Genomic DNA, 19,868 nt, shown 5'->3' with positions numbered 1-19,868 from the left:
AAAAAATCATAGCCATTAAACCATACCGACTTTTTTATCATTTATTTTAGTTTTGACGTGTTTATGAATGATTTAATTATTTATAGACGAAAATAAATATTAAAATAATGATGAAATAATATAAATAGCCGCACGTGTCTAGTTCTTTCGCCTGTGACTAAAAAAAATAATAATAATATTGTATTTTTTTGACATCATTATTTCGAAGTTTCCTTAAGAAAACTCATTATATATTTTATGTATTCATTCATTTCATAGTCACCAGGTTTTACAATTCATTTAAATAATCATATTATTATTATTATTATTATTATTATTATTTATTGCATTTGCTTTAATCCTTTTCAAAGCCATTGACATTTAGTACACAAAAGAAAATTAAATTATATATAGTATATAAATGAATAAAAATATAATTGACAATTCAAGTTATAGTATTCTTGTCGCCCTTCTTCAATTAGCTTTTAATTTTTTTATTACATAATAATCACCTAATTAGTCATATAATTGCAGTAATAAATAATTACAATAAATTATCTTATTATTTTTCCTCATATTTATTACAGTATTTAAAATAAATAACAAATCATTCATGACACATCATATTACTAATTATTCAGTTAATTAAAAAATAAAAAAAAAATAATCGTCCTAAAAAATATAAAAAATGTATTTATTGATACATGTTCTTATTTGTAATAAAAATAATGTCTGACAAGTTATTTACACAGTAATATTAATGAAAACAATAACAATAATAATTGTTGTTGTTGTTATTAATATGATTAATACAAAGTAAAGCCAATAAGAGGTCTAAGAGATAAATTATCGTAGCCACTGATAACCGTGTTTTCCTCGTAAAGATTGCACATCATTTAACATATATATACATATATATATATATACATATATAAATAGCAAATTCATTCATTTATTTCATTTTATGACTTGTACTTATATCTATATTTAGAATGAAAATATTTCCACACTAATAAGTACAAGTCCAAGTATATATATGTTAATAAATCTAGATACATAATAAGTATAAAAACAGTAAATGACTCGGAAGATTAAAAATCAAGCAATAAGATAGGGATTATTCAACCGATCGACTTGCAGTATCTATATTTAGACATTCTAAAAATAAAAATCGGGTAAGAGCAACTTCACGTTTGGCTGGTTAATCGGTGAAGGACCTTTATACGTGTCCTTATCAAGGAATTCGGCTCTTGCTCAGTGTACCGGGTTTTAAGCAGCAAGAGCGGGGCTGGAGCTGGATCTGAAGCTTCAGCAAGAGAAGTAACTAAATTGAAGTGAGGGTTGAGACGGGGAACTTGAACCTGGGATGAACGAGGACAGGAATATGTTTTGAATAATAAAATTAAAGTGAGATAAGGTTGAATATGTATTATAAGGAAAGGACGACGTGAGTTCCTGGTCATGGGTGGCGATGGTGGTGGTGATGATAATGCAGAGGCGTGTGTATGGTTGACTGGGTTCCCTATCATACGAATGTGTATCGTCGTGTATGCCGGCATTAGCCAAGCCATTAACAAACTTGACATGCACCCGGGAAAACATGTTTAATGAGCACGTCTTAGTTGTTCAGCATAAACGCTTGTCCGTTCATTCCTTCATTCGTTCACAGTTCCCCTTGAGTACTTATAAAACCCCGTGAAACCTTTTGCAGACCAACACTAGTCCTTCGAGCATCCTGCCGTAATCATCACCGTACTTACCACCAAAATAACACTTACAAGGTTCTCTTATCGATCATTATCAATACGGTAAGTTATTGGTTGTACTGTGCAACGTTTTTTTTCTTACTTCTATTCAATATCTCGAGCTTTTAAGCTCCATTGTAATTTTTTAAAATTCATTGCATCAATTACCCGGGTGTTGAAAAAATTTTTTATAAATTACCAGGCAGCTTTAATGATTCCGTAATTAATTGTCATGTAAATCTATGAGTAAGGTTTGATTGTTGGTCAGTAGTATAACAATCATTATTATCAAGGCATGTGTTTTGGTACTGTAGGATCGTACAGAGAATTATCAATTTAAACATCGAGGTTACCGCTTCTATAACTGGGACATTAGTTCGTTCTCCGGCACTTCTTATTCGTCTATATATACTATTTACTTTTTGTTTATTAATTTTCTTCATTAGCTTTGCTCATATTTCATTATTATTTATTACACACTAATATATTTATAAATTATGTTATTATATCAAAACATCATTTCTTCGAAATAAATTTTTTTATTTCTTCTTAAATAGACTTGAGTTTTATCGAAAAATCTATTCATTAGCTAAGTAATTAAATATAATTTCCGTTGGATTTTATTTATAGAAATAAATTATTTACTTCATTTACGCTTTTTTTGCTATTAACTTCAAAGAAGAAAAAATTAACAGAGTCTTCTTTCACATTGAATCTCTTCATTTCAGGATTACATCTGATTATAAATAAAAAGTTTAATGGTCTTAAGATTCCTTAAAACTCGTAACTCAGGAGTTACTCTATAGTATAGCAAATAAAAGAATACAATATATATATATATATATATATATATATATGTATATATATAAATGTATATAAGCAATTGCAACGTTCTTAACTGCACACATTAGCACTTGATAAAACGTACATCGGCATCTCTTAAGTCATTTCATTCGCGTCTCAGTCTCTTCGGTTCTGTCACTCCGAAGTGTTACTCTCGGCTCCATAAATTTTTTAAAAATTTTAAAAATAAAAAAACAATTTTATATATTAACAAATAAAATTACAGTTAAAAAATAGCAACGGTGCCGTAAAACTAAAAATTTCAAAATTTCAAAATTAGTGAATTAAAACAGTGACTAGATTTTTTTTTAAAAAATAATTAAAATAAAATTTCTAGATAATTTATATAAATAAATGTATCCAAGGAAGTGTGAAAGTTTAAAATTACTTAAAAGTTTGACAATTAAAATATCAGGATTACATTTACGAAATATTTCATGATCTTAATTAATAAATTATAATTATTATTTTAATTAAATTAATTAGTGACTAAACTGTGATATTTTCGTGATATTTATTTTGAAATTTTTAATTTTATTAAAAAAAATACTAAGTAAGTTTTTTTTTTATTTTTAAAATATTGTACGAAAAACAAATAATTTTAAAAAATTACTATTTGTCTCGATAATATATCAATAGATGATTCTATTTGTATCGAGGGCGATCATCATCATATGTAGAATATAATAGTCTAGTCGCGTAACTTATCACGCGTCTTCCTCATGTCATATATAAATTTATAAGTACAAGTACACACTTGCCCACACATTAAATTGTAGACACATACTTCGAGTTCACATGTACTTATTAAATAAATATATATACATATATATTTAGTATAAAATAAAAAAAAATAATATTAAAAAGTGTAAAATAAAATAATTTCCGGCCTTGCAAAATTTATGAGTTTAAATTAAAGTTTAATTCTTTACTGAGAAATTTGTTAGTCATATTTAATATGTAATGCTTTAGTTATTACATATGTGATACGTGAACATAACACGACAAATAATGATTACTAGACATATTATATGAGAGTCCATATCATAATATAACGGTGTGACAGTTGTCTATATTAATGTACATGCACTCAACCAGACGACAAATCTTTAACTGGCTATCACCTTATAAACACTTCTTATTCGTAATTTAAATTATTTCTTTACGGCCTCATCATCTTTTATTTAATATCACACAGGTCAGGGATTTTTTTAATTTGTCAAAATAATTATTTATTTTTAAAATCAATAATTTATTGTATTTTATAATCATTAATCATTTATGTCATTTTAGTATTTTGTATAGTGAGTAAAATATCAAAAACTGAATGAATACAATCGTGTGATAATAAAAAAAAATGTAATCAGTAATGACGTCAATACGATTGAAAAAAAAAAACATACTTGTCAACATGTAACAAATAATCATAAAAAAGCCAACGAAATATTGAGATAATACTTGATGATTTTTTATTTTCTTGTTTGTTATTTCATATTTTTTTTTTATCGTAAGTAATACTATGATTAAAAAATATTTTTAGATAATGATGCGGAAATTTAAATCGGTTGTTTTTAAAATTGATTTTTTTCTTTATATTTCAATATGATTAATTATATTTACATTTTTTTTAAAATTAACCAATGAGACATTGATATACTTTCTTAATATAAGAGGGGGACCTATTTAATAAAAATCATTTCATTTTTTATTTCATTATTTTTATAAATTTTATATCTAAAACTTGTCATTGTGAGTAACAAATGTCTATTTATTTACAAAAATAAAAAAATAATTTATATATATATATTTTTTTTTTATTCATTACTACTACGCTAAGTAAAATTATTTGTTAGATAAAATATGATAGGAAAACATTATTTTTCATTTCAATATTTATCATTATTTGTTTTTCTTTATACTCGCATGTCATACTATGAATATATACATATATATGAGTGATATTTATATATTGAGTCATCAGGTTTTGCAATTAAACAATTTTCCATTATTTATTTAATTGCCATAGAGTAAAGTAACATAACAAATTTATATGTATATATATATATACATATATATATATATATACATATATATATATATATATATATATAGTGTTATTAGATAAAAACTATTATGTCTAATATTATAAAGTTTTAAAGTGGGAGAGTAAAAATTATTTAATGGAATCGTACGTGAGAATTGAAGTCGCAATTTTAACTCATCATATACAATTATTAAATCACCTCTTATCATTTTTTATTATTTCAATTATTTATAAACAAATAAACTCAAAATATAATAATAAAATAGTTTTATTTGCACAACTTTTAAGTCTTTTACAAATTTTTACATAAATAATATTTTCATTTGGTAAAATATTTACTTCGTTATATATATTATTTCTTTCTTACTTTTTAACTTCTATAATTTATTTGTTTTTGGCTTCTTATATTTTTTGCACGTCGCAGTCTTGGTATCCCGCTTGCACCACGCTCCGTAACCCTGAGTTGACTCTCAAGATTTCTTCAATTCTCTTGAAGACCGTACATAGAATAAACTCAAAATCTATATATGTATATATTTTTTTTTAAAAATTTCAATAATTATTTAAAAGAAAATTTAAAAGTTAACTGATGCAAAGTGTGTCCGTATTAAATATTTTATTTATTGGAAGTTTTCTTGACACTGATGGAAATACACGTAATTAACGCGCATAAAATGCGGTGCGGAATTGTTTGTTTATTTAATTCTTTCGTAGGAAAGTTCTGCCGACATGGGAAATAACAATTATTGATAAGTAAATGAATCATCTATTTATAACTGTATTTAAAACTTTTTTTATTAATCATAAGTTTATTGAAACTCAAACTGTGATTAGATTTAATTATAATTCAATTCAAATTCAAATTCGCTCAAAAATCCCGCCGTTATTTAAATTCCCAACTAAAGAAATTAATTCAAATTTTGAACTGATTTTAAAAATTTGAATTATTAAAATTTTTTAAAATAAAATGAATCAGAAATTTTTCATATTTTTGTCAAATTCAAATTTTTTTTTCATTACCAAATTTTGAATTATTTACCAGTGATTTATTAAATAAAAAATAAAATGCCAGGCTAAATAATTAAAAAAAAAAATATTTATTTGAATTGAAAATTTTTCTGAGCCCTGTTTTAAAAATTAATAGGAGAGTAGACCTATAAAAATTATAAAAATATCAATCACGAATTATAATTCGATACCCAACGTCTAATTTTATTTTAAACGATTTTATAAAAATTATAATTACAAAAATTATTTTTAAGTATTAAACTTCTGTTTAAAATAACAAGTGGACGTCTTGTGTTCTATCATAGACATAAAAAAAAAAAAATAGTAATAGTAATATTTAAAATAATTATTGTTTCAGATGTCCACGTATCGGTGTAACGTTACTGCAATTTTGCTGGTCGTGGGATTACTAGTAATTAATTTTACAAAAGGGCAATCTGATAATTTTCCATATGGAGAAAAACGTCAAGAGGGCAGTGCAACACATTACTGTGGAAAACGTCTGTCAAATGCCTTGCAATTATTTTGTAATGGTGTTTACAATTCAATGTTCAAAAAAAGTGGATTAGGTACGTTTTTAATATGCGTAAAAAAATGTGTTGATATCCGCAATAAATTACACTAGTAATTTAATACTCTATTATTTGTATAATTGATGAAAAAAAAAAGAAGTCAATATCACGCGATACTACTTTTAAAAAAAGTACAGCAGATTGCTATATTAGATTATCAAATATACACTTATAGTGGGCTTTATCTTTGTAATGACTGTAATAAATTATGTAATTTTAATTGATATCAAAGTAATTGCTTTTGTTTGTTTTCTTTTTTTTTAGAAATGGAAATGGACGATTATCCATATGCATACGATTATCCATTAAGATCACGAGCAAGCGCTAATGCAATGATGGGACGATTTGGAGGCGCGAGATTTAGACGAGAATCACGTGGTGTACATGACGAGTGTTGTGTTAAGCCATGTTCTATTCCAGAATTAATGAGCTATTGTGGTAATTAAATTAAAAAATAATAATTGATACGGAAGAAGTTCATCATCTTTCACATCATTGCTGTCGTCACGTAACATCTATTATATATATACATATACATATATATAATTTTTTTTTAGTCGAAAAATAATAATTTAAAATTAGGGTAAAATACTCAGTTCCCGCCATTTAATTTAAAAAAAAATTTTTTACCAAAAAAACCCGAAATTTAGAAATAAATTCTACAGTTGAAAAAAATTCAGAGTAAATTGAAAATTTTTATCAGCGAAGTTAATTTTGGATTAATTAGAATTTTCAAATCATATTCAAATCTATCGGAATTTATGTTTTCTATAAATTTATGTTCAATTTTCTTAATTTCAATGCAAAGTCATAAATAAGTAATTAACTTATTAAAAATTTTTACTTTCCGTGGAATTTTTTTATGAATAATATAAATAAAATTTTTTTTTGTATTATTTTTACTATTTTACAGATGATCTTTAATTAAAAAAAAAAAAAAGTAATTATTAAACTTTCAATAATTTAAAATTTGCTCACTAAATAAAATTTATCAGATAATTATTTCTGCGTACAGAGTTGGATACTGATAGAAAAATGGCAATCGGGTATCTTACCGTAAGAATTATAATTTATGATAATAATAAATAAATGACATGACGATAAGCGAAAGATCTCAATCAATAAGCTAATAATTTAAAAATTGCTCTATTTACGTCCATAGCTAGTCTAATTATTCTGCTCTCTTTCTTTAATTTAAACCTCTCATATTTTATAATTTACAATTAATTATGGTTTAACTAAATTATATATTATATTAAATAAACTGAAAAAAAAAAAAAAAAAATTCAAATAATTTTTTTTTGAATTATTAATTAAAAAAAAAAAAAAAAAAGAAATAAACCGGCTATAAAAAAAATAAGTATCATAATTTATTTAAGCGTAAAATAATAATTATTTATGATTTAAAAAAAAAGTAACAAAATATACAAAGCATAAATATAAATAGATGTTGCTTTTAAGTATTGGAATAAAATCGATTGAGCATGTACATTGTACAAGAATGTTTGATCGTAGCGTGTGATAACTATTAAAAGAAAATAAAAAAAAATAAATATTAAATAAATAATAACAATAGCGTTACGGCTATACATTTTTTTTAAACACTACTCCGCATATTATACGTGCCATGCAATGTAGACAATGTATGATAAATTATGTTTTAAGATGACACATGTAAAAGAAAAAAAAAAAATTAACAATTGTCATTATTCATTATCTTATTTCTTGTATTTGTTTTTTTACAGTTATGGCTTTTACTATTTTTTTCTACTCTGCTTATATTTAAAATAAAATAGCAAATTTGATTGATTGATTTATTGATAAATAATAATTATATATATACATATATATATATGTAATAAATTATTTATGTAATAAAATGCCTGAGGATTTAAGACTTCTGTTATTAAATTGACGTTATTAAAATAATGAAAATGCTTTCATTTTTAATTGTTATTATTATTATTATTAATTATTATTTGTAATTGATCTCGATTGTAAAATTATTTTACGTATGAATTTTTTTTTTCTATTAATATTTTTTAAAGATTTATGTTAATTAAAAAAAATGATTAATACCCTGATTAAAAACTTGGATCGGCTTCTATTGAAATTGATTTTTCATATTGACTTCCGATTGATGGTCAATTGGAGTTTTTTAATCGGGGTTAATTTAATATCAATAGAAAAATCAGGCATATTTTTTATGCGTAGTTTATTATTAATTAAGTTAATTATTTTTAATTTTACTGTAAAATAATTATAAAAAAATGGATAATTTAAAATAAAATTATAGCATGAGAAGACATGATAATTATATATAATACAGAAAAAAAAAAAAATATATATATATATATATATATATGTTACTTCATATATCATAGGTAATGTGATTTGTATGAAATGTACTTTAATTTAGTGATTAATTAAAAAAACTTGCACAATTGAAAAAACAATTTATTATTTTTAATTTTAATATTTTATTGCTGTGTAATTATTAAATTATTAATTAGACCTGACGAGGGCTGTATTGATTTTTTTTTATTTGTTTATTTCCCCGCCTAGTTTAATTGCGACAATTACACACGCATGGTGGTGCTATTTGCCGTTTATAAAAAATTTATCTCTGACTGACGATGGGTTTTTTAGGTAAATTAATTAATAAAGTGCACGTGAGTTTTTGTTGGTGGGGATAAAAAAATTTATGGCTAAACATTATCGACCTCTTTTACGTAAACTTAATCTTTATTTAATTATTCAAGGAAATTCTCGGGTCGCGGCGCGCGAAAACTACGCGATTTAAAATAATTTTTTTTGTCGGCACATGGTATCAAAAAAAATAATCCGACTTCCTTTGGACATTTTTTGTGTAGTGAAATAAATTTTAATTAGTATTTAAATGCTACCTCTGCGTTTCTAATCTGCTAGAAAAAATACTGTACAGAAAGTATTGTAACTCGTGACAGTATTATTTAAAATAAATTAAAATTAATAAATTTATGTAAATACATGAGTGAGATTCTGACCTCATCTACTGAGAATGCAAAAAAAATTTTAATATTTTTTAACACAAGTCTGAAAATTAAGTGTGAAAAAATAAACCACAAGATTTATTTAACGTAAAACGGGTGATAATTGATAGTAAATTAATAATAAAACTTGAGCGAGTCTGATAAGAAGTATAATGTCAAAAGAATTTCAAAAATCACTTGATAACTGAATTCTTTACAACAGTTTAAAAAGATTAACCCTACTATTATTCTAATGACTTTCACCCGGACTGGGGTCAATTACACTTCTATAAAATTTATACTTCCATTAATATTCATGACTATCTTCGCATGACATCTTAACATCTACAATAAAATTAAATAAGATAAATTTAATTTTTTTTTTAAATTTATGCCGGGTTATTTTTAATAATCAATATTCTACCAACTAAAAACTTTGATTTCTCAATTTATTTCTAATTATAGCTCCGTAAAAAGAAAAAATAAAGATTATGAAAGCTTTGAACTCTCGTTAATAAAAATAAAAACGATAAAGTAACAAATTGTCAGTAACAAGCATATTTGAGTGTTGTTTGATAAAACATTGAGTACCAAAAAAAAAGAGGTCAATACAAATTCATAATTTTGCTCATCAACGTCACAAATGTAAGTGACATTAAACAAAAATAATTCTAATATAATTTTCAAAATTCGATACTGATACCCAGTGATTTATTTAATATTACATCTGTACTATTATTATAATTTTAATTATTAATAATAATAATAATAATAATAATAATAATAATAATAATAATAATAATAATAATAATAATAATAATAATAAAATTAATAATTTGTGAACGCACTGTTTATTCAGGCACCCACCTATCAAAACCTATTATCAGTTAGGGTGCGATAACAATCGACCTAAATGTTTTTTCAAGTAATACCAATAGTGCGTGGGTAGTTTTTCTGGTCAATTGTATAATTTAGTTTATCATAAACTTTCATGTCAAACGTTTATATTAATATATATAATAGATAAATTATAATCAAAATATAAAAAAATATTTTTTCAAAATTACATTTTTTTTCTAATCTTCTATTTTATTTTTAATAAATTATAGTTTTAAAAAAAATATATTAAAAAAAGCGGGAAATTTTAAATTCAAATAATTGTTAATAAATATATAAATTATATATAATCTAAATATAAGGAAAAATATATATTTTCAAAATGAAATTTTTATTTTAAATAAATTATAGTTTTAAAAAAAAAATATTAAAGAAAGCGGGAAATTTTAAATTCAAATAATTGTTAATAAATATATAAATTATATATAATCTAAATATAAGAAAAAATATATATTTTCAAAATAAAATTTTTATTTTAAATAAATTATAGTTTTAAAAAAAATGTATTAAAAAAAGCGGGAAATTTTCAATTCAAATAATTGTTAATAAATATATAAATTATATAAAATCTAAATATAAGGAAAAATATATATTTTTAAAATAAAATTTTTCTTTTAAATAAATTATAGTTTTAAAAAAAATATATCAAAAAAAGCGGGAAAATTTTAATTCAAATAATTGTTAATAAATATATAAATTATATATAATCTAAATATAAGAAAAAATATATATTTTCAAAATAAAATTTTTATTTTAAATAAATTATAGTTTTAAAAAAAATATTAAAATAAGCGGGAAAATTTAAATTCAAATAATTATAATAAAATACTTTTTATCAAATACCTGAAACTTAACACTCAATATTTGATATCTATATAAAAATGTTCATTGCCATTGTCATTGTCTTTTATTGCTTTAACTTGTCATCGCGTGACCGGCAATAGGCCTGACGTATGATCGGTATCTCCAGGACATCTTTACAGTGTCAGGCAATGTAACACATACGCAATATAACATACGTGGCTTCAATTCTTTGGTATTAATACTGATACTGGTACAGGTACTGTAACTAGTACTAGTACTGATATCTCTGTGTACATATTCAATGATAATGGTCTAACCGACAGGGTACTGGGTAACATTGGCCCCTCCATCAGTTAAAATAAAAGAGTCCTTTATATATATAAATAAAGTAGAGCTAGAGCAAGTGCTTGCTAGTACTGGGGATGTATGACATGTCCATGAAAATATGACAGTATCGACTTAACTTCCGTCCTGGTATGACTGTCATTAAAATTACCATCAGTTTTATCAACGAATTCATTTTTTTAGTGACAAAAAGACTTTTAGAAATGTAACCAGTTTCTTTTTGTTTTATTTTTTTTTTTTTTTTTTTTTTTTTTAGTGAACTTAAAAGTTTGGTGATAAAAATGACTAAAGTGTTTTCAAAATGAGGGGCATTGAATTGATGCTAATTGGAATTTATGCACTGACTAGTAATAATACTATTGATTATACACTTCCTGGACGTTATAATAGTATGTTAATTATTTTAAAATAAATAATTAATTAATAATTAAATTTTTTTTTTTTAAATTTTAAAGTTTAATTTTAAAAAATTTTAAATATTATAATTATTAAAAAAAAAATTTAATAATAATTATAAAAATTTATTAATTATAGGGGAAGAAAATTTAGAAACAGTAATAAAAAATAGTTTTTTATCCAGTGTTGAGGCAGAAAAAAAATATAGTAGTGTAGTACCCAAAGAAATAATAGTCACTAGTTGGGATGTGAGTTATTTAAATAAACTATTAAAATTTTAAAAATAAATTATAATAAAAATTAATTTATGATAAATTAAAGGAATCGCCGTACTCTTCAATAAGAGAAGTAAATGGAGAATACAAAGGCGGGGGTTACGCATTCAAAGTATTCGACATCATAGCAGCTAAATTAAATTTTAAATACAAAATTGTCCTGCCTGAGAAACCGATACTCGGCGACAACGTCACAGGAGTAATTGGGATGTTAAATCAATCGGTATTTATTTATATTTAATATAAAAAAAGAAAATTTATTGAAGTTTTCGAATTATTTGTAAATTTTCTAATTATCCGAAAATTTTTTGATACTTCGTAAACTTTTCGCACACCTCTAATATTTATATTTATACTTTTATTCAGAAAGCACACGTGGCAGTGGCATTCATACCAATAATACCAGAATATTTAAGATTCGTTGAATTTAGTCCAATATTAGACTATTTAGAAGTCGCTATACTATTAGAGCGACCATCACAATCAGCTATTGGCTCTGGATTGCTTGCTCCATTCAGCAGAACCGTATGGATATGTATATTTGTGTCGCTAGCTCTTGTGGGACCAATTATTTATATTGTTACTTCGTACCGCGCATATTTATGGGGACGTACTAAGAAAGATAAATATTCATTTATTGATTGTGTTTGGTTTGCTTATGGTGCAATATTGAAACAAGGATCAGCACTCACTCCTGAAGCTGGTATGTAATTATCTAATAATTATCTCTAAGGTAGACATCAAAATGCATACACTGTCAAAAATTTACGACGTATTCACTCTGAATTTAATCCGTAAATTTTTCACAGCCCGATACTTTCACCATTTGATGCAACCGCGGATAATATGTTAGACTACTTATCATATTTCATTTATACAAATTTGTTTTTTTTTTATTTATTTAGTTTTTTTTTTAAATTTATGATCATGAATTATTTTTATGCGCCAATAGAATTTATAGCGAAACTATCGATTTTAGAAAAAAATGTTTCAAACAAAAATTGTAGGAAATTTAATTTGCTACAAGAAAGGTCTAGAGCTTTTTAAACGTATCTTTGATAGTTTAAAAGTTACAGAGAAAATAAGTAAGAGATCAATTCGACAATAATAAAACTCATGTTTTTTACTTCAAGTTGCCATTGCTGCGAAATAATTAGACGTATGTGAAAATGTAATGAGACCTTTTTTGTAGAGAATTTTACGAGCTACAAAACTTGTTCTATACATTTTTTTGAAATCTGCATTAGTTTAGCCGAAATTTCAATTTTTTCGTCGCAACTTTTAGATGTCAAAATTTTGAAAAATTTTTTTGTTAACAATTAATTGATGTTAATAATTAATGTTATATTTTTTTCTTAGATTCAAATCGACTTATGTTTGCTAGCTGGTGGATATTTATCACAATAATTACATCGTTTTATACTGCTAACTTGACAGCATTTTTGACATTATCCGAGTTTACGCTGGCATTCACTTCCGTTAAAGATATTGTTAACCAGCATAAAACTTGGTCGGCTCAACAACATTACATCGTTGACATCACAATAAATAGAGTAAGTTTATTATTATTATTATTAAAATCAAAATTAATTCCGTTACTCAGCAATTTTTATCAGCAGTGATTTTAAATTTTTTATTTTGATTCATAATAAAATAAATCAATTTTTCTAATTTTTTTTTACATTGACGGATATTTTTTTTTAAGTGAAGCAACGTCTGATATTTAATTTAATAATTAATAAAATAATATTTTTTTTTAGAACGATCCTGAAGAATTGACACCACTTCGTACCTCATACAGAGAACATCGTGGTATATTTTATCATATATCAAGCAAAGATAACAAAACTGAAAAGGTAGCAAGTTATCTTACAAATAGACGATTATTTATTGACGAAATTCAATTTGTTGAAAATTTTATTAAACAAGATTATTTAAATCGCACGCGGCAAAATATGGTGGAGAAAAAAAAATGTTATTACATAAAAATGCCGAATCCGGTATTTCAACAGAATCGAGGATTTGCGTATCCAATTAATTCAAATATCAGCAAAGCTATAAACCGAGAGTAAGTCCATTTTTCAAAAAAATTTTTTTTTTGTATCTCAAGCCCCTTTCCCCCTTAAACATTTTAGTAATTAATTAATTAATTTATTTATTTATAAAATTAATTTTGTTTATATTTGTTATATATATAGATTACTTCATCTATCAGAATCGGGAATAATACAACACATAGAATCAGTAAATAGGCCGATGGTTACGTACTGTCCCCTCATGTTGGGTTCAACGGAACGTAAATTAGATAATAATGATTTAGAATTAACGTACCAAGTAATAGCAACTGGATTTTTGTTTTCATTAATTTCATTCATTGTCGAAGTAAGTCAACATTACTTCAGGTGTCGCGTGTGTTTGTGTTGTGCTGACTCTTGTACCTGTTGCAAAACGCGGATGAAGGAACCAGTAAGTCCATCAAAGCGTCCGCAATTACCGTTACCCCCACCTCCAACAATAACAACGGTACCAGCTAACACAGAATTTTCATCATTCACTAAGCCCCCAATCATACCGATTTATGATACCATTGATAACTTTAAAAATTCTAAAATTCATTATGTCAATGGCCGCGATTACTTTGTCGTACATGAAACGACGGGGGCAAGACGACTTGTACCAGTACGCAGTCCGTCGGCGTTATTGTTTCAATATAATAACTAATTTATTACGTCACCCCTTTAATGACTTAATGGGAAACGACAAAAATAAATAAATGGGTTTTTTCATTTGATTGACTAATTTGAATCAAAGATCATTGATAATTTATTTTAATATTTTATTGCTGTGTAATTATTAAATTATTAATTAGACCTGACGAGGGCTGTATTGATTTTTTTTTATTTGTTTATTTCCCCGCCTAGTTTAATTGCGACAATTACACACGCATGGTGGTGCTATTTGCCGTTTATAAAAAATTTATCTCTGACTGACGATGGGTTTTTTAGGTAAATTAATTAATAAAGTGCACGTGAGTTTTTGTTGGTGGGGATAAAAAAATTTATGGCTAAACATTATCGACCTCTTTTACGTAAACTTAATCTTTATTTAATTATTCAAGGAAATTCTCGGGTCGCGGCGCGCGAAAACTACGCGATTTAAAATAATTTTTTTTGTCGGCACATGGTATCAAAAAAAATAATCCGACTTTCTTTGGACATTTTTTGTGTAGTGAAATAAATTTTAATTAGTATTTAAATGCTACCTCTGCGTTTTTAATCTGCTAGAAAAAATACTGTACAGAAAGTATTGTAACTCGTGACAGTATTATTTAAAATAAATTATAATTAATAAATTTATGTAAATACATGAGTGAGATTTTGACCTCATCTACTGAGAATGCAAAAAAAATTTTAATATTTTTTAACACAAGTCTGAAAATTGAGTGTGAAAAAATAAACCACAAGATTTATTTAACGTATTCATAAAAACAACTAAAAATTAAAAAAAAATTAAAAAAATTTTTTAGTATTTGTTTTATTTATTCAAATAATTATAAGTATAAATATCATCTTAAAAATTAAATAATATATTAATTGATTAGTTGATAATCAATATTTACTAATTAATGATTGTTAAAAAGTAACTTAATGTACTTAATTAATATGTATAATTATTATTTTTTTTATTTATATAAACAAATTCAATCTCGACTTTTTTTGCGATAAAAGTTATTATTATAATTCATAATAATAGTGATAATGATAATTATGATCATTGAATTGTATATATTTACACTTTGATATTGCATAATAAACATAATTTTAAGTGTGAGCGTGTAACAAAAAATAAAACAATAAATACAAATGTATTGTGATTTTTTTTTACGTAACACAAATTTATAAATAATTATTAAATATATCGATAATGCCAACAAGACAACAAATAACAACTAACTGTTTTGAACACATGATTATATACGTATTATCATTATTACTATAGGAATTTTAAGTGTGAAAATATTAGTTTTATATTTTAAACAGACATAATTATTCTTAAAATAATTATAACTTGTTGATTATATTAATTTAAAATCTATCAAATTTTTTTTTACACATTGCATGAAAAAAATTGTAAAAAACCCTATTTTTTTATTCGACCATGACTCTAATTTTCGTATAATTTATACATATATTTTTTTTTATTAATATTTATAAACACTCGAATAAAAAATAATTTTTTATCTTTTTTCATTTTAATTTATATTAAAGTTAATTAAAATTTATTTAATTACTTACAAAATTACTTCTACTTTTTTTTTATTTTCTTCAACATACTAGCTTTACGTTTCTTCTCAAGCGCTTCTTGTCTTATGTCTTCTAAATCTTCCATTATACCTATAACAAAAATTAATTAATTAATTAATTAGTCAAATTTTAAAAACTCGAGTAATTTTATTTACTATAATTTTAGACTCTAGAGCTTTAGCTCCTTCAGGGGCTTACAATGAATACAAAAAATAAATATATATAGAGGCGCAAAAAAAAAAAAGATAAATGACAATAATAAGTTACGTTGTCTCAAAGCAAAGTCGATTATAATTTACATTAGTTACTATCATTGACAATCTTTATCTATAAAAAACATGTAACATTTAGATCGAAATTCGTTGTAATCAACAATGTTAACAATCTCCTCTGGTAATTGATTCCACACTCTAACCATAAACGACTTATCAAATGTTGCTGTCCGAGCATACGGTAAACTTGACATATCAGTTTGTCAGTAATTTGAATTTTAAATTTATAAATATTCTATTAACCCGTTCGTCGCGCCGTGTATTTAATATTGCGGTGTTGCCAAGTATCATAATTATGATTTTTAAAAATAAAATTTAAAAAGACTAGGAAATTTATTTTCTTTTTAAAAAATCTTCCAATAAAAATTACAGCGCTGCGGCTAAATGTCCAGTAATTTTTTTAAATAAAAAAAAATTTTTTGAATATTATTTTACTAAATAATTTGAGTTTTAAATTAAAAATATAAAAATGATAATAAATAAATAAAAAACATCTTACCAATTTTAGTTGATACAAATTCTTCTTTAAGCTGCTGTGCATAATTACTCTCCATATTAGCGTCATCATCATCAAAGTTTGAGTATTTACTTTTGTCATACCCAAATATTTCACTAATATATTTGCTGTAATCCTCAGAACCTTCTTGCGGATCATCATCAATAAAATCATCCAGCTCAGAATCATATTCTTCCTCATCATCATCATCATCATAAATTCTCCGTTTGTTAATCGGAAGCTTACTGCCATTTTTCTTAACACTTGGGGGGAAATTCCGTGCCTTAACATCAGCTGGAGGGAACTGTCTCGGCTTGACATCCGCGGGAGGAAATTGTCTTGGTTTAACATCACCAGGTGGAAACTGTCTTGGCTTGACATCAGCTGGAGGAAATTGTCGTGGTCTAACATCTGGTGGAAATTTATTTGTCTTCCCGTCAATACGTTTGTCCATTTTTAATTTACCGTCTCTATCATCTCTACCATTAAATTTACCATTACTGCTACTACTAATGCTGCCACTACTACTTTTCAAATTATTGTTATTGTTACTATTATTACTACCATTATTTTTATTTGCACCAGAAGTAGACAAACGATCATCTGGTTTTTTATTTTTAATCATCGCCAATTTTCTTCTCTCCTCTTCAAGAACTCGTCTCATATTTTCAATTTCCCGTTTCTCAGCTTCTAATTTACGTCTCTCCTCTAAAATTTCATCCTTAGGATTAATTTTACTGCTCACAGACTTTTCATTATTTTTATCGCTTGTTTTCTTAGAAACAGGAGTTGATTTAGATGACATCCTATCATTTTTATCACCGACTCTATCACTTTTATCCGACGTTCTATCTCTATCCGTCCTATCATTTTTATCAGCACTCGAGACTTTATTGCCATTCAATTTCAAATTTTTACTCGGCGTCATCGATGACGACGACGACGACGATGACGTTGATGCCGAACTACTTTTAACTGAACTCTTATCACTAGATCCTGAAGTTTTGACGTCACCGTTTTTTTCCCGTTCCCTTTTGTCTTTCCATTCTTTTTCCTTCATGTATTCTTTCTTCTGTTTCTTCGTCATCGGACGAACCGTGTCTTCCTTGGGTTTAACTTTAGGTTCAATTACCACCGGCTCATGCTGTTTTTGCTCAGCTAATTTTAAAAGAGACATGAAATCAATCGGCGGCGGCAGCGGACGTTTTTTAGCTTTAGGTTTCTCATCTTCGCCATTACGGCTGCTATTACTATTATTACTATTATTATTATTATTACTATAACTATCACGATCATTTGAATTATCATGAGATTCACGATCACTCCGTCCAGTTGCCTCAGACTTTCTTTTACGTCTGTGTGGCAGCGATGCGTCCAACTCTTGTTGTTTCAGCGCCTGCTTGACTCGATCTTTAGTCGACGCGATATCTTTAACTATTTTTTTTCCACTCTCTGCGAACAAAGGCTTTTCTGGAGGTAGACTTTGGTATTTGTTCATTAATTTATCATAAAATGCAGAAGCTTCTTGTGATACGTAACCATAGTCATCTTCATCTGGCTGCGACGGACCTGTCAATTTAAATAAAAATTATTATTCTCTATATTTTTAAATTAGCGATAATTTTTCCCGAGATAAAAATTATAATTTTGAATTAAGCGCGTAACAAGTCTAATGTACCAGAATAATGACAAATCAGTAATATTTTTAACTTACAAAACTAATTATTTATTTATTTATGTATAATAATTACCAGCAATAGTAACAGCAGTGTCTTCATGATTAATAGCGTCAGCTAATACGGACTTGTTAGCAGCTTTGCATATTTTTAGATGTTTATTTATTCTACTTTGAGCTTTATGATCCCTCAGTGATAGCAAGTTCTGTAAATTTTGTTTTATTTATAGGTGATAAAAAAATTATAGTTAAAAAATAAATAAATTGTCACCTCTTTTCTACGCTTTTCATCCAATGATTTTCTTTTTTCCTCTTCTTCTTTTCGTGCTAAGAATTTTTTAATATTCTCCGACAAAGTTTTCGACTGCTTCACTTCCTTTTTTGGTGGTGTAAATTTACTTGGATAATACGATACATTCTAGATTACAGAAAAAAAAATAAACGTATATATAGATACATATATCTAGATGTATATAAAATATAAGATTAAGAAAATAGGTCACAATATAATGAGGAAATAAAATTATAAAATTTTTTTTCAAATTTGAAATACCTATATAAATATAATATACATATATATAGATATATATATATATATATATATATATATATATATATATATATATATATATAATGCTAATATATTTATATATAAACAATAACGTGGAGTACTAACCTGTTTAGTAGAACTATTTTTTTGAGCAACTGAAAGTAATTCACCAAAATCCATTTTTATAAATATATATATTTATAAATAAATATAATTTTGTTATATTTTTTTAATGTAAATATTTATCCGTATGTGCATGACGAGGTAACGAGCATCACCGTGTTTTCATCATTTGAATGCTTGGCAATTTTTTTTTTTTTGAACAATGAAGGAAAGTTTTGAAATAATTAATTACTGATATTGTTTTAATAATTATTGTGTCATTAACAATATGGTAAAGAGTAACATAATTTAATTGAAGTTGTACGTAACAACTTGGTGAGTGAATAGGAGTAAGAACTTAACAATAGAAGTTTCTAGGTGCACAATAGTGCACTGACTAAATTACTCATCAACTGATTGCGAGTTTTTTTCTCTAGTTTTGGAAAGTGGCTAAAGGTGGCGCGCAATTGAAATGCTGAAGCGCGAAATTTAAAACTTCAAATGTGAGAGTTAATTTGTAAAGGAGTTGGATGTGAGTGATGTTGATATT

General features: G+C 25.4%; 3 protein-coding genes across 6 annotated transcripts; 2 read left to right on the top strand and 1 right to left on the bottom strand.

Moving 5' to 3' along the window:
- Positions 1-707: 707 nt before the first annotated feature.
- LOC103569964 (LIRP) lies at positions 708-7,452 on the top strand. Of its 4 annotated transcripts, none has more exons than XM_008547537.3 (3): positions 708-1,787; positions 5,978-6,188; positions 6,456-7,452. In XM_008547537.3, exons 2-3 carry the CDS (start codon positions 5,978-5,980, stop codon positions 6,635-6,637), a joined length of 393 nt encoding a protein of 130 aa, XP_008545759.1. In that variant the 5' UTR covers positions 708-1,787; the 3' UTR covers positions 6,638-7,452. The 4 variants fall into 4 exon arrangements, with proteins under 4 accessions (XP_008545759.1, XP_014297440.1, XP_008545760.1 ...); XM_014441954.2 differs by lacking the exon at positions 708-1,787 and adding an exon at positions 3,013-3,120; XM_008547538.2 differs by lacking the exon at positions 708-1,787 and adding an exon at positions 3,146-3,765.
- A 4,025-nt stretch (positions 7,453-11,477) lies between these two features.
- Positions 11,478-15,130, top strand: LOC103569965 (glutamate receptor 4). Its single transcript, XM_008547540.3, has 7 exons — positions 11,478-11,637; positions 11,783-11,892; positions 11,966-12,142; positions 12,286-12,622; positions 13,279-13,472; positions 13,680-13,987; positions 14,118-15,130. Exons 1-7 carry the CDS (start codon positions 11,550-11,552, stop codon positions 14,638-14,640), a joined length of 1,737 nt encoding a protein of 578 aa, XP_008545762.1. The 5' UTR covers positions 11,478-11,549; the 3' UTR covers positions 14,641-15,130.
- Positions 15,131-15,908: 778 nt separating this feature from the next.
- On the bottom strand, positions 15,909-19,701 carry LOC103569966 (protein SPT2 homolog). Its single transcript, XM_008547541.2, has 5 exons — positions 19,343-19,701; positions 18,938-19,084; positions 18,743-18,872; positions 16,995-18,560; positions 15,909-16,313 (listed from the first exon to the last, which is right to left on the bottom strand). The coding sequence occupies exons 1-5, from the start codon at positions 19,394-19,396 to the stop codon at positions 16,225-16,227; spliced, it is 1,986 nt and encodes a 661-aa protein (XP_008545763.1). The 5' UTR covers positions 19,397-19,701; the 3' UTR covers positions 15,909-16,224.
- Between the last annotated feature and the right edge of the window lie 167 nt (positions 19,702-19,868).

The sequence above is a fragment of the Microplitis demolitor genome, chromosome 10 (genome assembly GCF_026212275.2).
Source record: "Microplitis demolitor isolate Queensland-Clemson2020A chromosome 10, iyMicDemo2.1a, whole genome shotgun sequence".
Lineage (NCBI taxonomy): Eukaryota > Metazoa > Arthropoda > Insecta > Hymenoptera > Braconidae > Microplitis > Microplitis demolitor.
Note: the sequence above shows the minus strand (reverse complement) of the source record. Positions and strands in the feature narration are given on the sequence as shown.

Excerpts from the sequence above, each read along its gene's own strand:
- LOC103569964 (XM_008547537.3), top strand. The coding sequence starts at position 5,978 with ATGTCCACGTATCGGTGTAACGTTACTGCAATTTTGCTGGTCGTGGGA. Across the intron at positions 6,189-6,455 it reads GTTCAAAAAAAGTGGATTAG|AAATGGAAATGGACGATTAT; the intron begins GTACGTTTTTAA and ends CTTTTTTTTTAG.
- LOC103569965 (XM_008547540.3), top strand. The coding sequence starts at position 11,550 with ATGAGGGGCATTGAATTGATGCTAATTGGAATTTATGCACTGACTAGT. Across the intron at positions 11,893-11,965 it reads TAATAGTCACTAGTTGGGAT|GAATCGCCGTACTCTTCAAT; the intron begins GTGAGTTATTTA and ends GATAAATTAAAG. Across the intron at positions 13,988-14,117 it reads AGCAAAGCTATAAACCGAGA|ATTACTTCATCTATCAGAAT; the intron begins GTAAGTCCATTT and ends TTATATATATAG.
- LOC103569966 (XM_008547541.2), bottom strand. The coding sequence starts at position 19,396 with ATGGATTTTGGTGAATTACTTTCAGTTGCTCAAAAAAATAGTTCTACT. Across the intron at positions 18,873-18,937 it reads ATGAAAAGCGTAGAAAAGAG|AACTTGCTATCACTGAGGGA; the intron begins GTGACAATTTAT and ends CAAAATTTACAG. Across the intron at positions 16,314-16,994 it reads ATTTGTATCAACTAAAATTG|GTATAATGGAAGATTTAGAA; the intron begins GTAAGATGTTTT and ends TTTTTGTTATAG.